The sequence below is a fragment of the Aquarana catesbeiana genome, linkage group LG03 (assembly GCF_042186555.1).
Source record: "Aquarana catesbeiana isolate 2022-GZ linkage group LG03, ASM4218655v1, whole genome shotgun sequence".
NCBI lineage: Eukaryota > Metazoa > Chordata > Amphibia > Anura > Ranidae > Aquarana > Aquarana catesbeiana.
In genome coordinates, this window is record NC_133326.1 from 717,301,805 (window position 1) to 717,324,618 (window position 22,814).

General features: G+C 43.6%; 1 protein-coding gene across 1 annotated transcript in view; it reads left to right on the plus strand.

The window, feature by feature from the left end:
• Window positions 1-22,814, plus strand: part of LOC141133703 (uncharacterized) — a 125,769-nt gene that overhangs the window by 24,868 nt on the left and 78,087 nt on the right. Inside the window, exons 5-6 of the mRNA XM_073623200.1 lie at window positions 60-101; window positions 4,866-4,907. Of these exons, the coding sequence (XP_073479301.1) occupies window positions 60-101; window positions 4,866-4,907 (84 nt within the window). The remainder of the gene's footprint in view (window positions 1-59; window positions 102-4,865; window positions 4,908-22,814) is intronic.

Genomic DNA, 22,814 nt, shown 5'->3' on the forward strand with positions numbered 1-22,814 from the left:
GCTGGTGTGCGTTCTCTGTCATTGGATAACATTTCCTATTATTGGTTTATTCTGCACAGATAAGAACATGGCCAAGGAGCTGTCGGACATACGGGAGACTGGTAGGTGAAGAATGAGCTTGTATTGCTGTCTGGCAACTTCTATAAATTATACTCCAAAAATTCTAATTAAAGATGCACACTAGTATGGAAATATTAAGAGCTTTATGTAAAAAGAAATCATAGGTGTGTGCAGCCTAATACATTGTGCACCCCAAAGCCCAAACACACAGACCTTTCTCTGCAGCCTCAGATGCACGGGCCAGGGAATGAATGGAAGTGTTCTGTGCTGTGCGACTTCCTGTTCCTTCACAAACTGAAGCATAGTAAGCACAGTTTACTGTGCTTCAGTTATGTATGAACACAGTGAGTGAATGTGTTCACTGTGTGCATTTAGAAAAGGAAGGTGCCGGTAAATTTCAAATTTACTAGCCCCTTCTTCCACTTTCCATCCTGAAACATCCCCGTAACAGCCAGGGGGAGAGGAGAGGAGGGAAGCCAGCAGCACTGTGGGGTGGGGGAGCCAATATGGAGCAATCCCGAGCTGTTGGAGGAAATGGCACCGCACGTTGTGATTAGGGTGTGCCCAGGCACACTCAGAACACCCCCCGCACAGGCCTATGGATGAGATTAATAACAGTACATACTGTACATCCAATGTACAAACAAACATTAACAGCAATGGGCCCTACAAGAGTCCTGGTAAAAATGCACACATATACCCGGTGTCAGGAACCATAAACCAGATTAAGACAGAAAGTACAGTTTCAATCACACCATTAATAAAATGACAAAAATAACACAGTTCAGAACCGTAGTCAAAAACAGCAGCCAGGATTTGGATGTTAGAGCAGGTAATCAGACAAGTTGGGAAAGGAAACCAGATGTCAGCGTATATGAAAAAATGATATATGAAAAAAATGCGCCGCGCCTAGGGGTGTAACTGAATAACTGTAAATCTAAGTACAAATCATAGATAATAAAGCGTGCAAATCAAATAGAGCCTAAAGCTCTGATCACTTACTAAGATCACCTGCTGTGTGAGTCCTAAAGCTCTGATCACTTACTAAGATCACCTGCTGTGTGAATCCTATGACCAAACACACTAAAAAATAACTAGTGCAATAAAACACAAAGTGCAATGTGCATAGAAAAACGTAATAAGATAAATATACAATCCACAGTGATTAAAATATAATCATTCCTAATAAGGTGTATATGCTAAAAAATGTTACACATATGTAGATCCACTGTGATTAAAATGAAAAAGAAAAAAAATTAAATAAAACAATATATATATTCGTAAAACACAAACAGAGTAAATCAATCACATGCATGGGCGAATTGAAACTATAATCGCCCTAATAAAAGTGTTCAAATCACATCCGTGAAAGAATCTTCCAATCCAGTAACATAAAGTGACCAAGTTCAAATAAAAGTCAGTGTAATGGTGATGGTTCAAAGAAAAAGTTCCGGTTTTGAATCAAACGTGCCCAAAGAAAAACATGCTGTGAAGTGCCTTGGTGACCCCCAATGTGATTGCGCTCACCTTGGAGCGTGTGACACAGGTTTTAATTGTGTCAATACACGCTTTTGGAGCCACCCCTGGGCTCAGTATTAGGTACAGCTGATTCCCACACTAGATTCTTTATGGCTCCACTCACATCATACTTACGTATTATACTATATTAGCCTTTTTCTTTTATATGGTCTGATGTGAGTGGAGCCATAAAGAATCTAGTGTGGGAATCAGCTGTACCTAATACTGAGCCCAGGGGTGGCTCCAAAAGCGTGTATTGACACAATTAAAACCTGTGTCACACGCTCCAAGGTGAGCGCAATCACATTGGGGGTCACCAAGGCACTTCACAGCATGTTTTTCTTTGGGCACGTTTGATTCAAAACCGGAACTTTTTCTTTGAACCATCACCATTACACTGACTTTTATTTGAACTTGGTCACTTTATGTTACTGGATTGGAAGATTCTTTCACGGATGTGATTTGAACACTTTTATTAGGGCGATTATAGTTTCAATTCGCCCATGCATGTGATTGATTTACTCTGTTTGTGTTTTACGAATATATATATATTGTTTTATTTAATTTTTTTTTCTTTTTCATTTTAATCACAGTGGATCTACATATGTGTAACATTTTTTAGCATATACACCTTATTAGGAATGATTATATTTTAATCACTGTGGATTGTATATTTATCTTATTACGTTTTTCTATGCACATTGCACTTTGTGTTTTATTGCACTAGTTATTTTTTAGTGTGTTTGGTCATAGGATTCACACAGCAGGTGATCTTAGTAAGTGATCAGAGCTTTAGGACTCACACAGCAGGTGATCTTAGTAAGTGATCAGAGCTTTAGGCTCTATTTGATTTGCACGCTTTATTATCTATGATTTGTACTTAGATTTACAGTTATTCAGTTACACCCCTAGGCGCGGCGCATTTTTTTCATATATCATTTATCGCACGGTCATGAATACGTGATCTGCGCCTGCAGCCGGGTAGCTGTTTGGTTGAATTTCCATTAAGGCACTGGATAATTGTGGCTCGCAGGATTTTTTTCCATAATACAGATGTCAGCGTAGTCAGGAACAAAATCCGGAACAGGGATCGGAAGGGATGTCAGCCAGGCCAAGTCATACACAGGAGCACAGGAAGGAATGCACTGAGAGATTACAAACCACACAAGGGCAAGGAGGAAATAAGCAAAGCTGTTTAACCACTTCAAGACCAGGCCTATTTCTGAAATTTGTTGCTTACAAGTTAAAATCAGTATTTTTTGCTAGAAAATTACTTAGAATTTCTAAAAGACCCCAAACCCCTCCTCTGCACTTCAAAGTATTCAAAACGCCAAAATCAGTGTTTTTGAATACTTTGAATTTTTTAAATCTGGCACCATTGGCTACCGAGTAAACCGGAAGTGGCATTGGGACATCGCTACTACATCGGAGACCCGATCAAAGATGATTCCAGCTTTGTTCATGTCTCCGGCCAGACGGTGTGCGTGCCGGCCGGTCGCTTGGGTCTCCTGTAATAACAGCCGAGCGGCTGATCGGTTGTTATCACAGGAAAGCTGACCGTCGGCTCTAAAAAAACATTACCGGGGTGATACGTGCAGTTGCACATCATTCAGGTATGTGATTTTGAGTGAAGTGGTTAAATAGCAAAAATGGCTGTCTGTAGACTGGTAATGGTTAATGGCAACCAGGTGAGTCACTGTGGTAACAATAAGTGACTGGTAATTAACCAACAGCTGGGCAGCTTCTGTGCACTGAAAGAAAAGATCTGCTCATTAACCAATCAACGGCGGCCCACCGCAGATATACTGTGGCAGGGTGACTCTATTGCGCAAATCGCCATACCAGTATGGTGCTCCATGTAAAAGATATAGCAGGTAGGCATGCCCACGACGTCGGAGCCGATGCGCGTGGCCAGGGGCCAAACAGGGATCTGTCAAGATTGAAAACAAGGCGGATCCCCGTTCTGTCAGTGGATGACACAGAGATTCCTTGTGATCTGGAAGTGATCTCTCTCTACTCCCAGTCAAGCCCCTCCTCCCACAGTTATAAACACCTCCCTAGGACACACTTAACCCTTTGATCACCCCCTAGTGTAAACCCCTTCCCTGCCATTGTCATTTATACAGTAATCAGTGCATTTTTATAACTGTATAAATGTTACTGATCCTTAAAAAAGTGTCAAAAGGTTCTGATCTGTCCGCTGCAATGTCGCAGTCCCGCTAAAAATCACTGATCACCACCATTACTAGTAAAAAAAAAAATTAATAATAAAAATTCCATAAATCTATCCCCTATTTTGTAGACGCTATAACATTTGCGCAAACCAATCAATATACGCTTATTGTGATTTTTTTCTTTTTTTACCAAAAACATGTAGCAGAATACATATTGGCCTAAGCTGATGAAGAAATTTGGTAAAAAAAAAACCCAATAAGTGTATATTGATTGGTTTGCAAAAAAGTTATCACGTCTAAAAACTATGGGATATTTTTATGGTATTTTTCTTCCTTTTTTTTTTTTTTTACTAGTATTGGCAGTGATAAGCAATTTTTAGCAGGACTGCAATATTGCAGACACCTAATTGTCACTTTTTTAGGAAACCAGGGACACTAATACAATGATCAGTGCTAAAAATATGCACTGTTACTGTACTAATGACACTGACAGGGAAGGGGTTAACATCAGAGGCGATCAAAATATTAAGTGTGTCCCTAGGGGGTGCTTGCTAACTATTTGGGGGATGGTGTGACTGGATGAAGACAGAGATCCGTGTTCCTGCTTAGCAGAAACACAAGATCTATATCTTCTCCCCTGTTAGAACGGCGATCTGCCTTGTTTACATAGACAGATCACCGTTCTGCCACTCTGGGAAGCGATCGCGAGTGCCTGGTGGACGTCGGGTCCGCTGATTGACATCCCCTGTGTCCAATCAGCGTGCGATCGTGCCTCTGGTGGCCTGCATGCGCCCCCAGTGTCTATTGCACGAAATGATGTACAGGTACGTAGTTTCGCGCAATAGAGCCGACCTGCCACAGTAAATCTGCAGTAGGTGGTCAGCAAGTGGTAATACTAAACTAATATGGCAGATGTAGGTTGGCGCAAAATTGTCTGACCCCAGATATGATTGGTAATTTAAAATGGGTTGAAATTGAAGAAATTTGAACATAAGAAAATGTATTTTCGTTTTGAAATTCGGATTGGTATTGAAGTTGAATTTGACCTGAATCCAAATCTTATTAATCTCTGTCATTGGATAACATTTCCTATTATTGTTTTATCCCTTCCAGAAAAGAACATGGCAGAGATGCTGTCACTTCTGAGGGAAACTGGTAGGTGGATAAGGAGCTTGTATTGCTGTCTGAACACTTCTATTATTTATTTCTCAGTTTATACAGATAAGGTTTTGGTAGAAAGTTCAGTTGTTAAATCCTCTTTCTTCCCCATTCTGTTGCTTGCCCAGGGTTGCAGATTTCCTCCCACCCAGATCGCTGTGAAATCTCCAGACTCCAGATCCCCAACTGGAGTAAATAAACCGCAGAGTTAACTAAAACACAGTTTCCTCCAAAACTAATCAATAGTCCTGGAGCCCCTCAACCTGCCTGCTTGACAATCCTGGGCAACATTCACGCTTACAGCTAACTGCACTGTCACAACACCCAGAAGCCATGTGCAACAATGGTAAAGTATTAACATAGGAACACTTGCCTAATAACCCCTGCTTCTTGTCTGGAATAGCAACGGTTCTTCCATGGGGACATAGTCCCCAGTGTTAATTTCGTCAATGAAAATATTTCCTTAATAATGTTCGTAAGCAGCATTTTTCCTATGATTGGAGAAAGTAATGATGACTCTATCCAATCATGGCTCATTGCTCTTAGTCCTGCCCCACACTATAAAAATATCCCCCCCCCCCATAGCGGCCATTTGTAGTGTGCTACTAGAGAGTTTGTGTTCTATAGTGTGCTATTGTGATTCAATTGTCAGTGTAGAATATAAGTTTAGTGTGAATCTAGTGATAGTTCAGTCAGTGTGAGTGTAATGATCACCATTTATCTTTACTTTAGTGTCAGTTTAATTTGTGAGGGCAAGTTTCCTACAGTATATCAGTTCGTTAGTGCACGTTTAATGCAGTATATATCAGTGCGTAACTGTACATTTAACACAGTATATTTCAGTGCATTACTGCGTGTTTAAGGCAGTATATAACGGTGCATTATTGTACGTTTAACACAGTATAATCACAGTGTTTCAAATAATCTAAACATAGACTGAATTGTCACACTAAACAGCGCTAATGTTGAGCAGTAATAAAATAAACATGTGGCCAACCACACATGCATAGGAAAATCCTTTAAAAGAAAGTCCCTTAAAAAGAGAAGTGTTGTAGACTTCAGGGTGTAGTTCCAAGAGAGTTCATCAGGTGATCATGAAAACATTCCTCAGCGTGCACCTTCCACCGATCATCAAGATTCCACCCAGTGCGGACACACTCCCCCTAGGGGGTTAAACTCACCAGAACTGGGAAGTAATAAAGCATTCAGAATAATACTCCATGCCAGCAACTGTTGTTAACACCACTCAGGAGGGATCACGGATGTTCAGGGCTCATAATAAGTCAAAAAACAAAGAGAGAGGCGCACATAGCGTAATCCTATTTTTTGACTGTATTCCCTTCCACCACATAAAAAAACACCCCCCTTCAATAAATACACGTACATCAATATTCTTAATAAACGAGCAATCAATCAAGCAGGTAGTAGGAGCGTATCTACTTCACCATGACAAGCCAGCGCCGCTGTACAGGAGACGTTGGTCACTTCCTGGTTGTGCAGTTGGCTAAGGTGGAGCGCACGCGTCACTTCCTACGTCGCGTAAGCCATGCCCTGATGCGTTTCGTCATATCCTGACTTCGACAGAGGGCGTGGCTACACGACGCACTAATCGGCTTAAATATCCCTCTACATCCCGCCTAGCCAATCGCAGCGCGACATAGGTGCCGGCGTGTGCACGTCGCCAGCCCCAGTCCACACTGACGGCTCATTACAGGAGGGGGAGAGGGACAAAAAGACTCTGCACATCTTACAAAAGCAAAATAAAAAAGCATCAAATATAAAAACCTCGGAATAAGTGGATTTACATCCCCACCAACCACACGGGTCAGTCCCTAGGTATACAAATCACTATACAGCATAAAAAGCCCTGTGAATTACATTCTAGCCCGGCACGCTTTACCATTATGCTAGCAGATCTAAAACGAAAGACTTAAATCAATTACTGTGTATAGGTTAAGGACAACAATGCTCTCCATATTCCTATTAGTATAAAGAATAAATCACATAAAAACATTTGTGTTCACAAAATGCAGATATACATAGTTATGAAGCAGTGGGATATCTCGATATATAAAAAGGAGACACTTGTGGTCACTAAATTTTTTTCACTGATACACAGTGTCCTCTCACAAAAAAATTGAGGTCACGTCACTAGATGCTAATCTAGATAGCTCAACCTCAAACAGGAGACATAATTAAAAGAAAAAAGAAAAGAAACTTAAAAATACATATAAATATATGGACAAAGCTTATCCATACCAAATTCATATAATAAAATAATAAAGTAAAAAAGTATCAATACTAAAGGCATTACTGCAAGACAAGTGACAAAGATAAGGGAATGGCCCCAAACAATAGATAGGATATCAATATCAATACTAGAGGCATTAATGCAAGGTAAGTGACAAAGACAGGGGAGTGCCCCCAAACTATAGATAAAATATCAGGGAGTGATCAAATACAACAAGACCCTAATCACAGATATTAATATTCGCTTATGAAGCAGTTAATATCGAGATCAACGTTTAACCCCCTTGGCGATAATGTGTCCACCAAGAAGATCCACTGGGTCTCTCTTCTAGAAAGGTCTCTAACTAAATTAGAACCCCTCCATTTAGGTTTCAAATGATCCACACCCCAGAATTTGAGGCCCGATGGATCTTGGTTATGTTTTAGTTTGAAGTGGAGTGATACATTGTGGTCTTTGAAACCAATTTTTATGTTTGCTATATGTTCTGCAATTCTGACCTTCAAAAGCCTTTTAGTGCGTCCTATATAAATAAGACCACAGGGACATTGCATAGCGTAGACCACGAAGGCCGTGTTACACGTAATGAATAGGGATGAGCTTCGTGTTCGAGTCGAACCCATGTTCGACTCGAACATCGGCTGTTCGATCGTTCGCCGAATTGCGAACGTTATGGGCCGTTCGCGCTAAATTCGTGTGGCGCGTCACGGCCCATAATTCACTGCGGCATCGCAGTGCATTGCTGGCTGATGATTGGCCAAGCATGCACTATGACCCGCATGCTTGGCCAATCACAGCGCTGTCAGTAGAGAGAGCTGTAATTGGCCAAAGCCAGGGTGGCTTTGGCCAATTATGGCTCAGGGGATTTAGTACACACCCCACACTATATAAGGCCGCCTGCACGGCGGCCCTGTGTAGTGTGTGTTCCGGTGTGCTGAGAGATAGAGAGAGAGAGAGACAGTGTCATTTGATTTGAGTTAGATAGATTAGGCAGAACAGTCAGTCAGTTAGCTGCACTTACAGTGTATTGTGTATATATATGCATCCCAGGTGTTGCATATATATATATACACTGTATTCAGTTTAGCTAGATCCGTTCCTGTTATCTTCTATCTAGACTATTTACATTTAATGCAGTGCGTCCTGCTCACAGTGTTCAGCTAGATCCGTTCCTGCTATTTACATTTAGTGCAGTGCGTCCTGCTCACAGTGTTCAGCTAGATCCGTTCCTGTTATCTTCTAGACTATTTACATTTAGTGCAGTGCGTCCTGCTCACAGTGTTCAGCTAGATCCGTTCCTGCAATTTACATTTAGTGCAGTGCGTCCTGCTCACAGTGTTCAGCTAGATCCGTTCCTGCTATTTACATTTAGTGCAGTGCGTCCTGCTCACAGTGTTCAGCTAGATCCGTTCCTGCTATTTACATTTAGTGCAGTGCGTCCTGCTCACAGTGTTCAGCTAGATCCGTTCCTGCTATTTACATTTAGTGCAGTGCGTCCTGCTCACAGTGTTCAGCTAGATCCGTTCCTGCTATTTACATTTAGTGCAGTGCGTCCTGCTCACAGTGTTCAGCTAGATCCGTTCCTGCTATTTACATTTAGTGCAGTGCGTCCTGCTCACAGTGTTCAGCTAGATCCGTTCCTGCTATTTACATTTAGTGCAGTGCGTCCTGCTCACAGTGTTCAGCTAGATCCGTTCCTGTTATCTTCTAGACTGTTTACATTTAGTGCAGTGCGTCCTGCTCACAGTGTTCAGCTAGATCCGTTCCTGCTATTTACATTTAGTGCAGTGCGTCCTGCTCACAGTGTTCAGCTAGATCCGTTCCTGTTATCTTCTAGACTATTTACATTTAGTGCAGTGCGTCCTGCTCACAGTGTTCAGCTAGATCCGTTCCTGTTATCTTCTAGACTATTTACATTTAGTGCAGTGCGTCCTGCTCACAGTGTTCAGCTAGATCCGTTCCTGCTATTTACATTTAGTGCAGTGCGTCCTGCTCACAGTGTTCAGCTAGATCCGTTCCTGTTAAATTCCTACTGACCGGCAGGCTTGTCTGGTTACAGTATATAAAGCTACCTGAAGAAAATTACAGGTGTTCTATTTGATCCTATTAGTACCACGGTCAGGCAGCTAGACTATTTACATTTAGTACAGTGCGTCCTGCTCACAGTGTTCAGCTAGATCCGTTCCTGTTATCTTCCTACTGACAGGCAGGCTTGTCTGGTTACAGTATATAAAGCTACCTGAAGAAAATTACAGGTGTTCTATTTGATCCTATTAGTACCACGGTCAGGCAGCTAGACTATTTACATTTAGTACAGTGCGTCCTGCTCACAGTGTACAGCTAGATCCGTTCCTGTTATCTTCCTACTGACAGGCAGGCTTGTCTGGTTACAGTATATAAAGCTACCTGAAGAAAATTACAGGTGTTCTATTTGATCCTATTAGTACCACGGTCAGGCAGCTAGACTATTTACATTTAGTACAGTGCGTCCTGCTCACAGTGTTCAGCTAGATCCGTTCCTGTTATCTTCCTACTGACAGGCAGGCTTGTCTGGTTACAGTATATAAAGCTACTTGAAGAAAATTACAGGTGTTCTATCCCAGCTTAGTGCAGCTACAGGCCATTAGTATGTCTGGAAGGCCAAGAAGGAGAGGCAGACAGTCACAAGCCAATAAGAGAGGGCAAGCAGGCTCTGTGTCTAGTGCTGGTCGTGGAGACGGTGCATCCTCATCAGCACGTGGCCATGGGACACGCTTGGCCTTTTTTTCGGCAGCTGGCCATGTTGAGCCGCAACATGCGGAAGACTTGGTCGAGTGGATGACCAAGCCGTCCTCATCCTCCTCATCCTCTCTCACCCATGCCCAGGGTGCTTTGTCTGGCAAAGCAGCGGCCTCTTCCCTCAGCTCAATGTCATCAGTGACTCCTTCCCTAGCTCCACCATGTCCTCATGAGGATTCCCTCGAACTGTTTGACCACAGTGTTGGGTACATGCTCCAGGAGGATGCCCAGCGTTTGGAAGGCTCTGATGACGATACTGAGCTCGATGAAGGCAGTAACATGAGCGCGGACAGAGGGGGTGCCCAAGAAGGACAGCAATCTGGCAGTCATGCTCCCCCTGCTGCAGCATACTGCCAGGTTTGCTCCAGTGATGAGGAGGGAGGGGATGATGAGGTCACTGACTCAACGTGGGTGCCTGATAGGAGAGAGGAGGAGGAGGAGGAGGAGGAGGAGGAGGAGGAGGAGGCGGCAGCACATCACCAACGAGGCAGGATGCCCTCCAGGGGCCAGCCTAAGGGCAGCACATTGACTGCATCACACCCCAAAGCTCCACATGTGCAGGGCGCTGCAGTCTCTGCGCGTTATTCAAAAAGTTCTTTGGTGTGGGCCTTTTTTGAGACGAGTGCATCAGATCGCACCGCTGCTATTTGCAACATATGTCTCAAGCGTATCTCGCGTGGCCAAAATATCTCCCGCTTGGGTACCACATGCTTGACCAGACATATGTTGACCTGCCATGCAATTCGTTGGCAAGCGTATCTAAAAGACCCACACCAAAGAACAAAGAGGATCTCTCCTTGCTCCTCATCAGCTGAGATTTCCAACCCCACTAGACCTTCAGTCCTCTCTGAGACCTGCAGTGAGAGGAATGAAGGTGTAGAATTAGGTGTGTCACAGCCAAGTACTTGTGGGCAATCTGCTTTTGGTACACCGACGTCAGATTGTACCAGGCAAATTTCCCTGCCCCAGCTGCTGCACCGCCGAAAGAAGTTTGCTCCCAGCCATCCACATGCCCAGCGGTTGAATGCTAGCTTGGCAAAATTGCTAGCACTTCAACTGCTGCCTTTTCAGTTGGTAGACTCTGCCCCCTTCCGTGAGTTTGTGGAATGTGCGGTTCCTCAGTGGCAGGTACCCAAACGCCACTTTTTCTCACGGAAGGCGATTCCGGCTCTCTACCGGCATGTGGAAGGCAATGTCCATGCCTCGCTGGACAGGGCGGTCAGCGGTAAGGTGCATATTACCGCTGACTCATGGTCCAGCAGGCATGGACAGGGACGTTACCTAAGTTTCACGGCGCATTGGGTGACTCTGCTGGCAGCTGGGAAGGATGCAGGACAAGGTGCAGTAGTGTTGGAGGTTGTTCCGCCACCACGCCTCCAAAATGCTGATTGTGACACACCTCTCTCCTCCACCCCCTCCTCTTCTTCTTCCTCCATGGCCTCTTCCTCGGAACCAGCGGTGCTCCGTAGGCGTTCAAGGGGCTACGCAAGTACGCAGGCCAAAAGATGCCATGCGGTGCTTGAGCTGGTGTGCTTGGGGGACAGGAGCCACACTGGGGCAGAGGTTCTGTCAGCTCTGCAGGGGCAGGTTCAGAGGTGGTTGACGCCACGCCAACTTAAGGCAGGAATGGTGGTTTGCGACAATGGCACCAACCTCCTCTCTGCCCTCCGACAGGGACAAATGACCCATGTGCCCTGTTTGGCTCACGTCCTTAACTTGGTGGTGCAGCGGTTCTTGGGCAGGTACCCGGGCTTACAGGATGTCCTGAGGCAGGCCAGGAAAGTCTGTGTGCATTTCCGCCGGTCATATAATGCCAGTGCTCGGCTGACGGACCTCCAAAAGGAGTTTAACCTGCCCAAGAACCGCCTAATCTGTGACATGCCCACCAGGTGGAACTCAACGTTGGCCATGCTGCAGCGGCTGCACACGCAGCAGAGGGCCATCAATGAGTACCTGTGCGACTATGGCACCAGGACAGGGTCAGGGGAGCTTGGTTTTTTTTCCCCACGCCAGTGGGCCATGATCAGGGATGCATGCACTGTCCTGTCACCATTCGAGGAGGCCACGAGGATGGTGAGCAGTGACAGTGCATGCATCAGTGACACTGTCCCCCTTGTCCACCTGTTGGAGCACACGCTGCGTGGAATAATGGACAGGGCACTTGAGGCAGAACAGAGGCAGGAAGAGGAGGACTTCCTTAGCTCTCAAGGCCCCCTTTATCCAGACAGTGTTCCTGCGTGCCCGCCGATCACACAGGAAGAGGACGAGGAGGAAGAGGAGGAGGAGGAAGATTGTGTCAGTATGGAGGTGGAGCCTGGCACTCAGCATCAGCAGCAGTCTTTAAGGGATCAGTCCCAAGAAACACATGGACTTGTACGTGGCTGGGAGGAGGTGGCTGCGGACCATGTCGTTCTTAGTGACCCAGAGGACTCCGGACCGAATGCCTCAGCAAACCTACGCTGCATGGCCTCCCTGATCCTGCAAAGCCTGCGTAAGGATCCTCGTATTCGTGGTATCAAGGAGAAGGACCAATACTGGCTGGCAACCCTCCTTGATCCACGTTACAAGGGTAAGGTTGCGGACCTTATCTTGCCATCGCAGAGGGAGCAGAGGATGAAACATCTTCGGGAGGCCTTGCAGAAAGGTCTGTGCAACGCGTTCCCAGAGACTGGGAGGTTACAAACTCCTGTTTCTGGACAACGTGTTGCTGAGGCTTCGGTCAGTCAAAGAAGGAGCGGTGGAGAAGGTGGCCGTCTGACCGATGCGTTCAGACAATTTTTTGGTCCGCAGCCCCAAGGTATGATCGGTTCCAGCAACCATCGCCAGCGTCTGTTTTACATGGTGCAGGAATACCTAGGGGCAAGATCAGACTTGGACACCTTTCCCACCGAAAATCCTCTGGGTTACTGGGTCTTGAGGATGGATCACTGGCCAGAGCTTGCACAGTATGCAATTGAGCTACTGGCCTGTCCTGCATCCAGCGTTCTTTCGGAACGCACATTCAGTGCTGCTGGAGGCGTGGTAACCGATCACAGGGTGCGTCTGTCCACCGACTCGGTCGATCGGCTGACCTTCATAAAAATGAATGAGTCTTGGATCACCACCAGCTACCAAGCACCTGATGCTGATGTAACCGAATAATTTTTTTTGAAATCTCAGATCCCTTCAAAGACTGCCTATGCTGATGCTGAGTGACTATCCCTGAGTAATTATCCTCTTCCTCCTCAATCATCACGCTGATAGCTTGTAAGAACATTTTTGGTTCTGGGCGCCACCACCAGTGCCTAAGGCACAATTTTTCAGCCCCTGTTTAACAGGGGCGTGTAATTACAATTTTTGATGTAATACTTTGCAGCAGGGCTCGTTCCTGCATTCCAACTAGAGTGTCTGTGAGGGGTTGCAGTGTTGTGGCACCAGCACCAGTGCCTAGGGCCCAATTTTTCTGCCCCTGTCTAACAGGGGCGTGTAATTACAATTTTTGATGCAATACTTTGCAGCAGGGCTCGTTCCTGCGTTCCAACTAGAGTGTCTGTGAGGGGTTGCAGTGTTGTGGCACCAGCACCAGTGCCTAAGGCCCAATTTTTCTGCCCCTGTCTAACAGGGGCGTGTAATTACAATTTTTGATGCAATACTTTGCAGCAGGGCTCATTCCTGCGTTCCAACTAGAGTGTCTGTGAGGGGTTGCAGTGTTGTGGCACCAGCACCAGTGCCTAAGGCCCAATTTTTCTGCCCCTGTCTAACAGGGGCGTGTAATTACAATTTTTGAAGCAATAATTTGCAGCAGGGCTCGTTCCTGCGTTCCAACTAGAGTGTCTGTGAGGGGTTGCAGTGTTGTGGCACCAGCACCAGTGCCTAAGGCCTAATTTTTCAGCTCCTGTTCAACAGGGGCATGTAATTACAATTCTTGATCTAATATTTCACAGCAGGGCCCTGTGAGGGCTTACAGTGTTGTGGCCACAGCAACACCTAAGGCCCAAATTTCTGCTGAGTATATAGGGCAGGACCCTACTTTCAAACATCTAACTTACAAACGACTCCTACTTGCAAACGGAAGGAGACAACAGGAAGTGAGATGAAATCTACCCCTAGGAAGGGAAATTCTCTCCTGTAAGAGTTAATATGGGAAAACAAGTTCTCCTTTCCACTGATGCTTTCCAATCCTTGTTCCACAAAAAAACCCAAATTTTCAAAAAACATTTTTCATTGGGACAAAAAAGTGAGGTGAAATCTTCTGAAGAGGAGGAAAGACAGCAAAACAAATGTCACAGGGGTGATAACCCTTCCCTATGTTTTCCAAAAAGCTTAGAAAAGATTTTTTGGCTGGAGCTAAACACGTTAAAAATGTTCAAAATTACAAACAGATTCTACTTAACAACAAACCTACAGTCCCTGTCTTGTTTGCACCGCCTGTATACTGCTGTTCAGAGTATATAGGGCCTGGTGGCCCCACACCTTTCCTTATTTTAATTTGGGTGCGGGGTTCCCCTTAATATCCATACAAGACCCAAAGGGACTGGTAATGGACTGGGGGGTACCCATGCCGTTTGTCTCACTGATTTTCATCCATATTGCCATGACCCGACATGACATTAAACCCGCAAGCAGTTTTAAATGAGATTTTTTCCTTTAAAAATGACATTTGGTGCAGGGACTGTTCTAAACATGGGAAACACGCGTCACTTTACAGGCATACTATAGACACCCCCCAGGTACGATATTTAAAGGAATATTTCACTTTTTTTTTTTACTTTAAGCATCATTAAAATCACTGCTCCCGAAAAAACGGCCGTTTTTAAAAGTTTTTTTTGCATTGATACATGTCCCCTGGGGTAGGACCCGGGTCCCCAAACCCTTTTTAGGACAATACCATGCAAATTAGCCTTTAAAATGAGCACTTTTGATTTCGAACGTTCGAGTCCCATAGACGTCAATGGGGTTCTAACGTTCGTGCGAACTTTCGGTCCGTTCGCGGGTTCTGGTGCGAACCGAACCGGGGGGTGTTCGGCTCATCCCTAGTAATGAATTAGTTTATGGTAAATTCTTTAAAGTTTGAGGTGGACGTAAAGCTTTCTAAAGCCCTCATTGGTCTATCCACTTCCCTGCATGCACGGCATCTCCTACAACTAAAGAACCCTTTTTTATCCCAGAAGGTTAAAGGTCTAGAGGGGGGGTCCAGCACTTTCTGCACTATCTTGTCCGCAAAGCTGTGGGATCTTCTGTAAATTAATTTGGGCCTACAGGGTAACACCGGACACAACGTTTTATCCATACGTAACACATGCCAGTGGGCATTAAAAATGTCTTCCACCTCCCTATACTGAGAGTGAAAGCCCGAAATAAAGCTCCATTCATGGTTGTCAGTATTTTGGACTCTTGGTAGATCTTCTAAAAAAGAGTCTCTAGGTCGCACAGCCAATTCTTGAATAGTGGAGTCCAATACTTCCTCCACATATCCCTTTTCCATAAACTTTTTCTTAATAATCTGGGCCTGCAACAAAAAATCAGCATCCTCCGAACAGTTCCTTTTCACTCTAGTGAACTGTCCCTTGGGTATGTTTTTTAGCCACTTAGGGTGATGCCCACTATTAATTGGTAGGTAGCTGTTAGAGTCTGTGGGCTTGAAGTGAACTTTAGTCCCCAATCTATTCCCTTGTCTGAAGATGTTCACATCCAAAAAATGAATGTCGCTCTGACTAAAATCGCTGGTCAATCTGATGTTATTACTGTTAGAATTAAGCTCGTTCAAAAATTCCTGTAAACTCTCGCCAGACCCTTCCCAGATAAAAAACAGGTCATCAATATACCTCTTGTATAGCAAAAGTTGGGTACGGGCGGCAGAAAATATCATTTTATCCTCCCATTCCCCCATAAACAAATTTGCTATACTTGGGGCAAATTTTGCCCCCATAGCAACGCCTCTATGCTGGGAGAAAAAATGACCATCAAACCAAAAAAAGTTGTGGCTTAAACAGAAGTCTAGCGCATTCCTGATAAAAACTTTTTGGTTATGTGGCAAATCATCCCGCTGACAAAGAGCCCAATTAAGGGCTAGGAGGGCATCGTCATGTTGTATGATTGAATAAAGAGACGCCACATCCGCCGTTACCAGGTACAACTCTTGCTTCCCTGTTAGGTCCACCTTTTGTAGGATCTGTAGGAGACTCTTATGCCGCGTACACACGGTCGGACTTTTCGTCTACAAAAGTCCGACAGCCTGTCCGACATACTTCCGACGTACCTTCGGCGGACTTGCGGCAGACTTTCTTACGAACGGACTTGCCTACACACGACCACACAAAAGTACGACAGCCTAGTACGCGGTGACGTACACCAAGTCCGACGAGACTATAAAACGGAAGTTCAATAGCCCGTACGACACCCTTTGGGCTCCTTCTGCTAATCTCGTGTTTATCTCGTGTTAGTAGAAGTTTGGTGAGAGACGATTCGCGCTTGTGAGACTCGTATTTTTCAGTTCGTTTTAACTGTTGTTCAGTCTGTGCTTGTGAGGTTTGTATCTGCTTTTCAGTGCGTTTGGTCAGTTGGCATTGAGAAATCTTTGTTTTATTGGCCGCTCGTTCCTGATTTTCAGGTCGTTCTTCACAGGCCTTGCTGTTCTTCAGTGCGTTCTGTTTAGTGCGTTCTGACCAGCCGACCGTTTTGAAGCCATGTTACCTGTACGTACTCGTTGTCGAGCTCGTGCATTGTATGTGCTTGGTGCTGTAGTTTATTCTTCAGCCCAAGACCAGTCCATGAACAGGGCGAGGAGGAGTTCATGGACCAAGAATTGGTTGCTTCAGCGTGACCAGTTCTGTCACATGCCTTTGCTCCGTGAGATCCGTGAGAATAATCCTGAGGATTTCAGGAACTTTCTCCGGATGATGGACCCCGTTTTTGACCGTTTGTTGGCTTTGCTGACCCCCTATATCAGCAGGCAGGATACCTGCATGAGGCAAGCCATCACTCCGGAGCAGAGGCTGGTCGCTACCTTGCGGTATTTGGCCACAGGGAGGAGCCTGCAGGACCTTAAGTTCTCGACAGGCATCTCCCCCCAGGCTCTGGGGATCATTATCCCAGAGACCTGTTCTGCCATCATCCAGGTCCTGCAGAAGGACTATATTAAGGTAAGATATTTTTCTTTTATTAGCATCACATGTTCTTTTATGTAATCTTTGATAATGTAATGTATTTCTTGCTTCAAACACTACTTACCATCATTGCAATATAGTGTGAATGTCCCCTTTTTATCCTCACACATGCTGGATTTTTTTCCTGTTATTTTTTGTCATGCATGTATATTTTCCTTCAATAACCTCCCCAGCATGAAGTGATGGGAACATATCCACCTAGTCTACTCATTTTGAATGTATTTTGTTTGAGTGTATTTAGTGTGCTTATAATTAGCAATTAGCTAGATTTCCCAACCCCCCCCACCTAAACTCACTCCAAATAGTGTGCTGCTAAATAGCAATTATCTAGATTTCACAACCCCCCCCCCCCCCACCCTCGTAAAAATTAGCTTGAATGTTCTGTGGTGTTGATTTGTCTAAAGCAAATATATGTTGCACTTTGCAAAATGCATGTGCACTCTACAGGTGCATTTGTTCCAGTGCTTTAGTAAATGAGCAGAAGCTCTGCTGATTTCCATCATCAAATCATATGCAAGCCTCAAAGTGTTTTCATTAATTGCCCTTGCATGTGATTGTGTACTCCTTGCAACATGAATGCCTTTTTACATTACCTCATTTACTGTAAGCTGGTTAGCAACTGCACCTGCAGAGTGCGACAACTGCAGTCTTGTAGCCTTTTTAGTCCCTAAATTCCTGCGTGTCCTAAAAGTAATCTTTTTTAGGGATTTCACAACCCCCTAAAATGTAATCAATGTTCCATCAGAGGGGGTGAGCAATCTGATAAGTGTGCCTTTCCATATTAGTTATTCCAGAAGAATTAAATTATTGAATGTTATACTGATGCTGGGGAATAATGTTTTTAATTGTCTAATTTTCTTGCAATGTTAGCTTCCAAATTAATTGATTTTGGTTTTCTTGTTTGATTCCCCAGTTTCCTTCAACGCCACAGGAATGGCAGACTGTGGCATCCCATTTTGCCAGCCGTTGGGACTTTCCCAATTGTGGAGGGGCTATAGATGGGAAACATGTCCACATTGTGCCACCACCCCATTCGGGGTCATACTATTTTAATTATAAGGGGTTCCACAGTATTGTTTTAATGGCGGTGGTGTCGGCACACTATGATTTTTTATATGTGGACGTGGGGAAGAATGGCCGGATGTCGGATGGAGGAGTATTTGCCCAGACGGAGTTCTGCCAGCGTCTCCAGAGTGGTGGCCTGGGATTGCCACCTGATGCGGATAACGTGGAAGGACTCCCCTTTGTCTTCATTGCCGATGAAGCCTTCGCTCTCAGCAAGCACCTCATGAGGCCATTCCCCCAAAGAACCCTCACCCCGGAGAGGAGGGTTTTTAATTTCCGGCTGGCCAGAGCTAGAAGAGTGGTTGAGAATGCGTTTGGAATTCTGGCCAGCCGGTTCCGCCTGTTTCAAACAGCCATTAATTTGGCGGAATACAAACTTAATTTTATCATTTTATCGTGCTGCATTCTGCACAACTTTTTAAACAAACATTCTCAGAATTATATAGGCACAGTTGGGCCTGAGGCCGGACAAATAGATGCCAACCTTACGGGCCTGGATACTGTCCGTACTGGCTTGGCCCCCCAAAGTGCCCGTCAAGTTAGACAGCAATATGTTAATTATTTTATGGGTAGGGGGGCCATTGCAATGGGCCAGGATATTTAATTTTTTACAATAAAAAAAATATTGATGAAATCTTGCATTATATTTATTGCTTGCCTTTCTTTTGGGCTGTCTCCTAGGTTATGGTCGAGCAGTTGTAGTGCCAACTGTATTTTAATTTTAAATGTCTAAATAAGCTCCATTGCCACTGTAAACAACTTTTTTACAATTATAACCAAACTGATACTGAGCATTGAAATAACAAACCACACATTTATTTAATTCCTTTAAGGAGATGTTTTTATTAATGGTTGTTATGCATTCAGTTCTGCATTTAGTATAAAATGTTCATAGACAAAAATATAATGATATCTTAATAATGTAGAAAAATATAATTATATTTAAATATTTCTACCTAATCCACAAAAAAATATTTTTGGCTTTTTGATTTTCGCAAACAGGCTTTTTTTTTTTTTTTTGTTTTTTTAAAATCAAGTTTAGTTTTTTTTTTTTTTGTTTTTTTGAAAATCAAGTTTTGTTATTTTTTTGTTTTTTTTGAAAATCAAGTTTTTTTTTTTTTTGTGTTTTTTAAAATCAATTTTTTTTTATTTTTTTGGTTTTTTTAAAATCAAGTTTTTTTTTTTTTTTGTGTTTTTTAAAATCAAGTTTTTTTATTTTTTTGTTTTTTTTAAAATCAAGTTTTTTTTTTTTTGTGTTTTTTAAAATCAAGTTTTTTTGTTTTTTTTTTTGTGGTTTTTGAGAAAATCAAGTTTTATTTTTTTGTGGATTTTTTAGGTATTTACGAGAAACAGCCCTCCTTTTTTCAATTAGGTTAAACAGCCATTTCTGTTCAGCCAAAAAAATAAAGAGAAGGCCCAGAATGGGGTCAGCAAAACAGGAAATGAAGGACATGATTGATGTTTTGGGGTTTCAAAAAGGGCATTTAGATTCGACCCAAAACATCAATCATGTCCTTCATTTCCTGCTGCATACGATCCAGCCGATTACGCATTTCATCGATGTCCTTATTCCAGGCCATTATTTGACCAATTAGCCGTTGGGCACTTTCTGAGGTGAAATAGTCACTTCTTGTTGTACCTAAAGTGGAATGAAACCAAAAAATGTCTTTAGAAATATGCACACATACATAGTTTACCTTACCATAATAAAGCTGTTGTCTCAGACACTGACCTGGTGGGGTGCCCATGTAGCATAATTCCTCCACATCCTCGGGGGTGGCGCTGTTGCTTGAATCAAGCACAACCAGATCCCCTAAAATAGAGTAGACAAATTACATTAAACAAAAGGCAGCCATGCATAGATTAACGTAAGCTGGTGTGTCAGACACTCACCTGGTGGGGTGCCCATGTCGCCCACCTCTCCTTCCTCCACATCCTCAGTGGGACTTGGGCTGATTTCCCAATCATGTTTGGCTTGGGGTGGACTGTCTTCTTGTTGGCTGAGTGATTTTTCCCCTATGTGAAACAAAAAATTATTAATCTACTTAGCACACAGATATTTTAGTACATAGTAATTTTCCAACATTTGTAGTGAAGTGGTTTGTGTAGAGTTCCTATTTTACCTCAATATTTAAAATTATAAAGACATATCTGATATCTAGATATCAATATCTCAAAATATAGTTAATAATCTTTTGATCTCTCTCTCTCTCTATATCTGGAACAAAATCTATAAATATCTAACTAAATGTAAAGCAAAAAAAAAAGATAACTTAAAATATTCAAAAAGAATGTTTTACATTTCTATATCTATCTATCTACCTATCTCTATATTTCTCTCTCTCTATATATTTCTCTCTCTCTCTCTCTCTCTATATATATCTCTCTCTATATATATCTCTATATATCTAGATATATATATATATATATATATATCTAGATATATATATATATCTAGATATATATATATATATATATATCTAGATATATATATATATATATATCTATATATATCTTTATCTATCTATATCTATATATCTATATAATAGATATATATATAGATATATATCTATATATATAGATATATAGATAGATAGATCTATCTATAGATATGTAACGAAGTTTATTAAAAGATCGTTTAAAACGATGAACAAAAAAATCGTATAGGAAGGAAAAGCACATGGAGCAGTATACAAGGTAATAAACACAATAGAAAAACACGACAAGTACTTACTTTTTTTAAGAACTTTCCGGATACGTCTGTATTGATCCGGCTCCCTGAGTTTCAGGTCAGACCATCTTTTTCGAAGTTGATCCTTGGAGCGCTGGACCCCAAAAGATGCCTGCAAAGTGTCCACGACCTTCGCCATTATTTTGGCCTTGCGCAAATTTGGCCGTGCGTACGGCCCATACTTCCCATCATAGTCGTCTTTGTGAAGAATGGCCACCATCTCCACCATCTCTTTAAAACTCATATTAGAGGCCTTAAATCTAGGCCTCACAGATTTTGTTGACGTTCCAGCCTCCGGGCTGTCTCCGCTACCTGAGGTCGTCAACATGTCAGGTGTCTCCGCCATTATTTACTCCACTACGCGCCGTAACAAAAAATGGGTGGAGAACATGAGTTAAAAATCGAACGTCAGGGGCGGGCGACGCAGGCGGAGTTTCACACATGCGTAGTGTGTAAAGAGGGCCCTTGCGCACGTGTCGTACGTAGGTTCTGTGCGTCGAATTAGGGGGCGGAGAACATGAGTTAATTTCGAACGTCAGGGGCGGGCGACGCAGGCGGAGTTTCACACATGCATAGTATGTAAAGAGGGCCCTTGCGCACGTGTCGTACTTACGTTCTGTGCGTAGGTGATAGTGGACCAGGACGTTACAAAACGAAGGTAATTTTAGATATATTTTTTTTTGGGTTTTATGGTCATGACTTTGTAGCAAGCGGCCTATATGGCTTGATAGATTGATGAGGCCTACATAGGGAGAAGATGATGAGGGGTTAGCAGAAACCTATAATAAAAGTGTTTTTTGTCTTGTGACTTCATCTTTTCCAGATATAATGAATCCCCTATTTAAGGATCCAGAGTTCCTTACAGCTTTTATTTCGAAATATCGAGAGATGAGGAATTTGTGGGAGGTGAAACACCCTCAGTATTATGCAAAGCATGTGAGGAAGTCAACGCTGGAGAGACTTCTGTCCTTTGTCCAGGCGACCATCCCGGAAGCAACAATGGAGACATTGCTCAAGAAAATTGGGGTCTTGAGGAACATGTATAAGAGGGAGCATAAGAAGATCCAGGAATCAAGGAGATCAGGAGCATCAGCAGATGATGTTTATGTACCCAGGCTGTGGTACTACAATCAACTCCGTTTTCTTGATGACCAGAATGAAGCCAGGCCATCACTTTCAACCCTTCCCTCCACCCTTCCCTCCACCCTTCCCTCCACCCCAGCAGAGGCTGATGAGGAGCAAGCTGGGTCTTCCATCCTGGATGAACCAGATATGACCATCTGGAGTCAGGTAAATTATTTTAACAAATATTTACTGTACTAATATTAATGATGTTAACTGGATGTTATAATTGTCTAAAATAATTTTGCACTCAAAATTGTGTATACATATCAATTGGCAGTAGTGGCTAAATATGTTTGGCACCTGCTTGAAATAATTAGGGTGTCTGATTAGACTCTTTTATTAAAGAGATGTATTCACATTGAATTTGCTATTCATGAGAAGCAAACTGTGTGTCATTGATGAACCCAAAAAAATATACTAAAACTATTGTCCTTTTTTTATACACAGGATGAGTCCATCCAGGAGGAATGTGGGGAAAGTGGCAGGCAGGAGGAGACCGGGCCCATGGACAGCCTGGAGGAGGCCGGATTCACCATCATCCTGGAGGAGGCTGGGCCCAGTGTCAGGCAGGAGGTGGCTGCTCCCAGTGAGGTGGCTGCTCCCAGTGAGGTGGCTGGGCCAAGTGAGGTGGCTGGGCCAAGTGAGGTGGCTGGGCCCAGTAGGAGCCTGACCGAATCCCAAGTGCCTCCCCTCCACCTTCCCAAAAAAAGGGTCAGGAAGGGGATGGTCACACAGGACGCATCCCTGCGCCTCATGCAAGAGGCCACCCGTTTTTTAAGGAGCCCCCCCGAAGCGGAAGAATCCTATGGCTG